The 9,088-nt window shown below is 47.4% G+C and overlaps 1 protein-coding gene across 2 annotated transcripts; it reads right to left on the reverse strand.

Moving 5' to 3' along the window:
• Positions 1-509: 509 nt before the first annotated feature.
• TMEM53 (transmembrane protein 53) lies at positions 510-5,452 on the reverse strand. 2 transcript variants are annotated; one of them, XM_050900826.1, is made up of 3 exons: positions 5,398-5,452; positions 4,739-4,839; positions 510-2,870 (listed from the first exon to the last, which is right to left on the reverse strand). In XM_050900826.1, exons 1-3 carry the CDS (start codon positions 5,450-5,452, stop codon positions 2,208-2,210), a joined length of 819 nt encoding a protein of 272 aa, XP_050756783.1. In that variant the 3' UTR covers positions 510-2,207. The 2 variants fall into 2 exon arrangements, with proteins under 2 accessions (XP_050756783.1, XP_050756782.1); XM_050900825.1 differs by having other exon boundaries at positions 4,739-4,849; positions 5,396-5,452.
• Positions 5,453-9,088: the final 3,636 nt, after the last annotated feature.

Consider the following 9,088-nt stretch of genomic DNA (forward strand, 5'->3'; position numbering starts at 1 on the left):
ATATTATGGAGTGTTTAACTGTTCTGTAAATACTGAACCTGTAGAAACCAGCATGAGGGCAAGTGCTAGTTAAATAACCTTTATCACCTCTGCTCCCTAAGAGTTTTCAGTGCCACAAACAGGCTGGATGCTCAGAAGACGCAGCCCAGCTCTCTGGGAAGGCAGGCAAACAGGTCACAGCTCAGGAGTTGCGGCACTGACAGCACAAACCAGGGTCCTGCTTTAAAAAGCTGGGAGATCTCCGATGGGCTTTCTGGGGATAAGGGACCATGCCTGGATTTTACAGGTCCAAACCCTAGGAACAAGAATTTCTTCATGAAAAGCAGCAGGCTGAAGGCTATCTTACCGCAGGGTGGCCCTCACAGCTCATCTTCACAGTGGAAGCTGAAACTGGGATCACACCTACAGTAGACTGGACCCTGAGCAACAAGGGCTCCTGTGCCTGGAGCCAGTTTTCACTTTAAAAAAAATTGAAGACAAACCAGGGCATCAGCCCCTTTTCAGTTAAGTCTCACCTATCCTATACACCCCAGTCCACCCTTTAAAACCATGCCCAACATGGGGTTATTCTTTGCTTTAAATAAGCGTTGCCATACTAGCCTGCTGAAAACAGTTGTGCTGGCCACTGACCACAACTCACCCTGTGCTTCCACTTCTGTGAGGTGTTACGGTTCTTGTTTTAAGCTTCCAAATGATTTTAGTGCTTCCCAAGAGACCTCCCTCTCTGCGTTTCGATTCAGAACAGCAAGTGCTTTGTAATTGTGGATGACAAGCACCCCAAGGGTGGGCAAGACAAGCACAGCAGCCCACAGGCAGCAAACATCTGCAAAAGTCCTCGTGCTTTTTATGTTCCTACCTCTCGAGGGCAGCCCCTTGTTCAAACAGGCCCATATCACAGCCCTCCAGAGCCTGTTCCTGGCAATCTTTGACTGGGAATTTAAAGTTGGCTAATCCTGTCCACCACATTATTAATTAGCTTGCAACGCTGTGACATGGCGTAAACATATTAGCAGGCTCTCCTCTGTCTTTATCCCTGCTTCTCCCCCAAATAAACAACAAAACCCAAAACCAAACATGGCTGAAGTGCAGTGCAATGAGCTACTTTTTCACTAGGTGGAAGGAATTACTTTCTTGTATTACTAGTACATGCTGCACGGACAGCAAAGACTGATCATCTGAAGAGAACATTATGGGGAAAAACATTGAATTTCATGGTCATTTGTGGGCTGGAAGTGATTTAAGAAACACCCAGTATAAATCATAGCTCCAAGAGACAGTTTCATTTTTCTCTGCAGTTCCACCTTTGTATTTCTGACGTCTGATTTTTGGGTTACAGCTGTGCCAGTTTCCCTGCATTTCCAGATGCACAATATAGACTGCTCAAAGACACACAGTAATAAATGAGCAGTTCTCCAAGAAAGCAAAACTACTCGGGAGAACACACAAAAGACTGGAAGGAAGAGAAACAAAACACAAGACACATTCAAAAAGGTTAACTTAACTTTTGTGTTCTTCGACCAAAAGATTTATCACAAACATTTGAGCTCTCACCAAGGATCAGAGCTTTGACTGCTCTATCTCAGCTATTTAACGGAACCAGATGACAGCCTGGTCATACTGCCCTGCACATACCTTTTCCAGGTCTTACACTTGGTTTCTGGGCCTGATCTCCAGCAAGGAGTATAACAAGAGCTGAGATGCACCGAGAGAAGAGAAAAGTCCTGCAGAGCTGCTTCTGTTTGCTCACTGCAAGATAAAAGAAATGGCAGAGAGGAAAAAAACCAACAAAGACAGACATGAAAGAGCTGTATTGTAAAATCAGTACAAGGCAACAGAACATGCACATTGGACATTAAGCACAAGGAGACAAGATGGAAAGCCAAGAACAGTAGGAGACAGGAAGAAACAAATAACCCTTCATGTGAAATTCTGGTCTGTGACACCTTGGTAAAGCATGTCAACTTCAACCATGCTAGGATTTCACCTTCAGTACTTTAAATGAATCCATATCTACTTTCTGCTATAACGTGGCTGGCCCAAAGGCCAGCCTGGAGGCTTTCAGGCTCGTAGATATGGGGGGGACGACACAACAGCGGGGAGCTAAGAAGTCTCTACTTTCCTCCCTTCAAAGACACAAAGGCCAAGGGGGTGACATTTCCCATACAAGCTGAGCAAAGCAGAGGCGAACACCGGAGGTCATTACATCACTAACGAGGTGAGCCCCTGACACAGTCAGACAGGAAAGTCGTACAGAGGTTGCTGTAATAGGTGGGATACGCCCGCATATGGCTGACGTGAGCCGAATCCAAGAAGTCTACAGCTTTCACAGAGACACCGAGCTGCTGCCGGGCATCAACCATGTGCTTAACTTCGCTGGCCTTGATGATGGCATCGGCTTGGGAATAGAGGTAAAGCTCAGGCCACCGCGAGGGCACTTTCAGCAGGGCATCGTAATGGCTCTCGTGGATGAAGCGGGTCAATGGGTACAGCAAGATCCGCAGCACGACAGCTGTAGTAGCAAAAGCCAATAAGAGGAAATACTTGAGCAGCACATTCGTGGATACCAAGACAGTTGCCAAGGCACGAAGGCCTCCTCTCAAGTTTCTTCTGCCAGGGGCACTATCAAAAATGGTGCCTGCTACTTTGATGTTCTTAAATGACTTGTGAGTGTGCAGCGCCTCAATGATGTAACGGTACAGCATGACACCACCATTGCTAAAAACATGAAAAAGAACCGGTCTGTTTTCAATGCTGTAGTCAAAGAGCAGCTCCAGAAGTTGCCTGGCTGGGGTGAGGAGGGATCTGATGCCAAAGGTCTCAGAGAAGAATATCATCCTCCATGGAGCCGTGTAGCGGATGATGGTGCACCCCTAAGAAGAACAGAAAGAGACCCCACACACATTCAGGCTGTGCTGTAAATTACATGAAGTAGGCAAGCACCAGTACAAAGAACGTGAAAATTTGGGACAGGTTTCCAACAGAAACCACAGGGCCAGAAGAAAGTCTTTAGTGTCAGTAGCAAGGCACCAATATGAATAGGATTAACATAATCTTAACAGCACACAGTATTATGAAAAGGTTTCTGCAGTAGCAGAGGCCTGGATTTGATGATGTTTGAGATCCTTTCAAATCTTGTGCTAACTGGAACAGCCCCTGGGGACACTGCCACCCAAGCTTTTATGAGTGTTAGTCTTCACCCAGGAAGAGAAAACTACCTCCCCGATTCACAAGCCTTCAGTATCAGCCTTTTTGGTAAGAAGTGCCTGCTCTGGTACACATCTAGTTCATGACATTGAAACAAACATTAAGAAGGAGGAGGAAGTTCTTCCTGTCCTTGGGTAATACTTTTTTGCAGCTGTCTCTAAGACTCACCCACAATCAACACTGACATGATTTTCATAAGCCTTTCTGAAACGCTCCAGCTGTGCAAATGAACAGCACTGGTTCAGAGATTCAGAATGCCTGAGCAATTGCCTTTACAGTTAAGGCCTTACATTTAGGTGTAGACTGGGAAACAGGATCTTGGAGGAGTTTCTAAATAGAGCAGATGGAACTACATTTATTAATGCTTTAGATCTTTCTGTCACCTAAACTCACTGACATTACACACTGACAAACACAAGCCAAAGCCACCAAGACAGCCCTCCTGCCCAGAGCTCCCTAAACAGTGAACGAGGAAGAAGAGGATATCAAGTTCTTAAATCAAAGTCTTCTATACCATCTTGCCATGGTTGCAGCCACTTCCTCATTAGGGAGCTAAGAAAACCCTTTCTCTCCTTTCCCGCTCCTATTGTCTTTCTGATAGAAAAGTATTTTCAAAAAAGTTGACATGCTGCCATGTAATGTGCTCCTCATCTGCTCAGCAGCATCTCTTAGTCACAACAGTCACTTAACAATTAATTCTTCACTAGAACAAGCCAATTCATCACTCTTGCACTGGATTACACAATAACAATACACTTGTTAACGTACAAACTTTGCCACCTATAGCTTAAACAGATTTGGATAAATACAAAGATCCTTGTATGCTGACAAAAAAAAAAAAAAAAGTCTAATGTTTCACTGGGTCCCCATACTACAAGCTGGAGTCATTCCAGCAAAATACAGTATTAGAAAGGAAAATATCATAACTTAGGGAACTAGCAATCGGACAGACCTCTCTAGTTCAAACACAAGGAGTTCCTAGTAAGCAGGTATGACTATCATAGGATGCCTGTTTCACAGACAGGATAAAATGAATTTGGATTACAACATTTAGATGAATCATCCTCACAGGAAGGAAAAGCCGAAGGAATGACAGATGCTCACATGTTCTGTCAGTCCTCAGCCTGGCCTTGCGAAGTCTGTGCTGCGGCCTATTAGCTAGCAGTAAACGCATAATCTTTCCCCACATGTTTACCTGTTTGGAAAGCTAACACAGTTCATGTCGTTCCTGACTAACCTCACACCTTTAAAAGCCTTAAAATACTCCAGTGATTCATGCAACAGCAGAAAGTTTCTCCAAGGAAGTATTTTTGCCTCAGCTGCACGCACAAAGATGACATCAGCAACTGTTAAGATAACACTGCCTGGGCTCTGAGAGACAAGGAGCTTTCAATGACAAAAGGACTCACCACTGACTCCCAATGACTCTTCAGACTGCAAGAGGCTTTAGAGCAATTTTACCAACGTGCAGAGAAGAGGCATGTTCTCAGAGAGCTGTATGATGGTGTCATGAAAATATAAATAAGCTACTCACCTTCTGACTGTAGATTGTGCTGTATTTGGCCAGGTATTTGTCCTGGCAGCCTGCCCAACCTAGAAGGATCACCACAGGCTGACCATCTGCATGCCCTTTCTCTGTACCGCTCTCTGAAACAAATCACAAGATTTAAAATAATTGTCCTCCAGTCTACCAGAATCAGAACTTACGGCAACTTGCCTGGTTAATAAAGTTTAAAGGTAATGGTGAAGCGCGTATTAGCTTAATTTCTCAGTCAGTTATGAATACCGCCTCATCCCAGTTTCACTACGTGGCCGTGCTCAGTAGGACAGCACAGTTTCAGTCCCTGCAGGTTCCCAAAGCTCTCCACTGATGCAAAGCCAGCATGGGGAGATCGCTACGGGGGGCAGAGACCCCCTCCTCACGCCTCCCGGGAGCCGGGGCGGCATCAGAGACTGCTGCCCACTTTCGGGGGGGAAAGGGAAGTGTCCAGCCCTGCCCTCCAGGAACTACCAGACACCCGGTACGGCACAAGTGTCTCCACGGCTCCCTCTCCCCATACCATGACGGGTGCCCCAGGCCCGGTCCCCCCGCCGCTCCACCCTCAGGTGTCCCCCAGTCCCTCCTGTCATTGGGGTCCCCCGGGCCCGCCCCCTTTCACTCTCGGGGCCCCCCAGTCCCGTTCGCCCCCGCACCGCGGGCCTCCCCCGGCGCCAGCTCCACCGCCGCCTCCAGCTCGCGGGCCCCCATCGCCGCACACTCCCGCCTCCCACTCCACCGGCGCTTCCGTTCTCCCCACCGGAAGCTCCGCCCCCCGCCCCTCCCGCAACCAATGGGAAGGAAAAGCGCCCACCCCGCCTCACTCTCCGTCCCCTCCCCTCCCCGCCTCCCACTTCCTTAGCAACGCGCCCTTAGCACCCGGCCCGGGCTCGGCGCTCCGCCCATTGGTGGCAGAAACTGGCCCACCCATTGGGCCGGGGAGGCAAAGGCGGGCCGCGATTGGCTCGGCTGCGGTGTCAGTTATTCTGCGGGGTATCCGCCCCCTCGGGGAAGGTGAGAGGGAGTGAGGGGCTGAGGCGGGCGCTGCGGCTGGGGCGGTGGTAGGGCCTGGGGCGGGGGTCGGGATGAGGGGAACTGTAGGGCCTGGAGCCGGGGTCGCAGTCAGGGGGGCTGGGGGATAGAGTGGGCCTGGGGGCTGAGGGGGTTGTTGGTCCTGAGCTGGGTGTTTGGGTCGGGGGGGCAGACACGGGGGCTGGGGTGGGCGCTGGGGTCAGGGAGCGTGTGAGGGAGTGTAGGGCCTGGGGTGGGTTTTGGGGTGTGGGGGAGCACAGGGCCTGTGGTTGGGCTGGATCAGGCCTGGTGGGATGGTTGGGCCTGCGGCGGGGAATGTTGAGGCTGCAGTGGATTAGGCGGGGTAGGGGCTGGGATGGATGCAGGGGTCAGTGCAGGGCCTGGCTGGGCGTGAGGGGAGTGCAGGGGCTAGATTTGGGGTTGTGTCTGGGGTTAACAGTGGGGCTGGGAGGCAGGACATGTAGGTGAGAGCGGGGCCAGTGGGACTGTGGGTTGATAGGGACTCGGTAGAAGGCATTGGGGTACACCGAGGAAGGTGCATTGTGTGTGAGGAGGGTTGTGGGAGACTTGAGGTATGCCAGGAAAGGGTGAAACCTGCTAGGGAAACAGAAGCTCTAAGTTTAGCTTGAGGCTGGGCACAACCTTGATGTTGCAAGATGCAAAGGTAACACCAAATCACCGTCACTCTGTCCTTTCATGAGTCCAAGGCTATCAGTCCCCAGCACCTCACACTCAGACTGAGGCTGACACAGCACCAGTCTGCCTTTTGATCTCAATCTGATGATTTAGCAGCACTCTGGATGTAAAGAACTGCTGAATTGCCAGGGCCAGTTCCTAAATCACTTGTGTTTTTCTTGGCAGGAATAAAGCGCTGCCCTGACCCAGCCTTGTTTTGATTATTAGGTCCAATGGACTGGGGTGGCAGCTCAGCACTGTTGAGAGCAGAGTTTGAAGCCAACGAACAGGAGTTATGTGCTGATGCTAGCACTGACAAATGACTCAGGCAAGTCATTTAACTTCCCTGTGTCTGTATGTTCCCATATGTAAGCTGGTCATAATAAAAATATTCATGTACATTTTCAGGGTACTTTGCAATGTTGGCTTAAAGACTACTATGTCAGCAGATGCTGTGATTATAGCAGCCAGGGACAGATACCGCTGTATCCTCAGAAGCCTCATGTGATCATTGTTTCAAACTCTTCTTTTTTTTGCCATTGATTCATAGGCAAGCCTTTGTATCACTAAAATCCTCACGTCCAGAGGCTGATGCTGGTATTTCTGAATAGTGGGGGGTTACTGCAGCTTTATAATAAAAATAGGATAGGGATAGCATTACACCACCAGCATCTTAAACATAAATATGGAAACGTTAATTTAGAATCAATTTTGGGATGTTTCAGACTGTAAAGTTCTTTTAACTAGATCTCTGTTGAGGACAGAGAAGCACTTTATGGGACTGTAAATTTCATGCGAACAGTCTGTATGAAATACAGATTCCCCCTACACACTAGCTGTTCTCTCAGTATCAATCATATGCCTTGCAAGTAATGTTTCACAAATATTCTGTAAATCACAGGAAAATGCTCGCAATAATGTGAAATATGACTTTCACTTGACTGTTTCACCACAGGCCCCTAACAGGCCATTCTCCTGTCAGCACTAACATTTGTTATGGCTAATAACCTTTTCAATCACAACTATTTTGGGAAAATGGATTTATTTTAAACCTGCTTCCCCGCAAAGGAGATCCTGAAAACGCCCTGCCAAGGACACAGACTCCTTACAGAGCACAGACCGTTAATTCCCAAATGAAATTTCATCTCATCTTAATTCTCAAACGTCGTTTCTTAGCCAGTTTTTTGAAGACTTTGTTTGTTTGTTTCCAGGCACTACGGTACATGTTCACCTCTTGGTCATTGTTTTCAGTCTGGTTCAGATAATAGCAACAGAAAGTTACTTTTGAGCAGATATCTTGGGGATATGCTGGAACCAGTTTGGAATTTTGCTCCAGATTCTAGGAGAAAAGGCTTAAGAACTTTGTAGATAGGAAGCTGGTAATCTTGGTGACTTGTATTACTTTGAAAGAAACTTGTTCTGAAGCCCAAAGATTTTGTGTCATTTTAACCTTTTTTCTCTTAAACCACACTTTAAATCAAACCTAAAACGGTGCTTTTCTTATGTAGGAAGTCCAAGTACTGTATGAGACGAGGCGTGAATTCCTTTCTTATCCTCAGGCATGTTGATGGTCCTCCACAGCTTGGTGGAGGACAACGCACCTGTGTTAATGCAGCTGCCTGTGACCTTGTCCCTCTTTATGCATCTGTGTTTGTACACAGATACTGATGTTTAACTGCGAGGCTCCTTCAGATTGGTCAGTGTCTTAAAGCCAAACGCACACGTCAGTGGAATTCTCACCTACCTGAATGAACGGAGAGCTTAATCCTCTGACATTCCATCCCCCCACTAAGTGCACCTTCACATTTGTCAAGCTGGAATAGGGGATATCATACTGAGCCAAAAGTCTGCCAAAGAAATTTGACAAAATATGGATTGCTTTATTTAACACCTGTGTGAAGGGATTGAAGGAAGTGCAGGCAAGAGATGTTTCTGGAGCTTCTATCTTCTTGCCTATAGTTCCTATCATTTCAGGTTTTCTTAGATTGTTTAAAAACATGCCATAGAAATTAGGTAAGAAAAAAACAGAGCAATTGCCTGTCATGCCAAAGGGTCCCAAAGCGCTCTCCCACTGCCAAGGCCAAGCACATCTTCCTGCAGTGGATGTGGGCCCAGTCCAAATGACTGCCACTCCATCACGTGAGTGAGGGCGTGCTGCGCTGCTGTGCTAACAGGCATTTACAGCCCCTTGACCCTGTCACTCCCCATAAATCCATACCTATTTGTGCTCTCATTTCACCCTATTTATTCTCTGGCAGGTCAGATATGAGACGCAGTGTTCATATCATGAGGCTAGTGAGAAACCAAGGCTGGGGTAATGGGTAACATCAAAATGACTTTATTAACAGAGCAGAGAAGAGAGCTCCTGTAGTGAAGCCACCTGCCCTGGAAAATCATCTCCAGTCTGTCACAGATTCATTGTGCAGCTTCAGACATACCAGGAACTCTCCTTTTGCCTCAGTTTTCCTATCTATGAAATGAGTATAAAGGAAAATGAGATTAAATTAATGGCTAGTAAGTGCTTTAATATTATTTGCCAGAGATTTTAAATGTGAGTCTGCTGATAATTCCTTAGTACAGACTTTTTCTATCTTAAAAGCTCTTTTTTAACTTCTGACTTTTCTCTAGGCAGAAGAGATC

Source organism: Gymnogyps californianus, chromosome 8 (genome assembly GCF_018139145.2).
Source record: "Gymnogyps californianus isolate 813 chromosome 8, ASM1813914v2, whole genome shotgun sequence".
In the NCBI taxonomy this organism is placed as follows: Eukaryota; Metazoa; Chordata; class Aves; order Accipitriformes; family Cathartidae; genus Gymnogyps; species Gymnogyps californianus.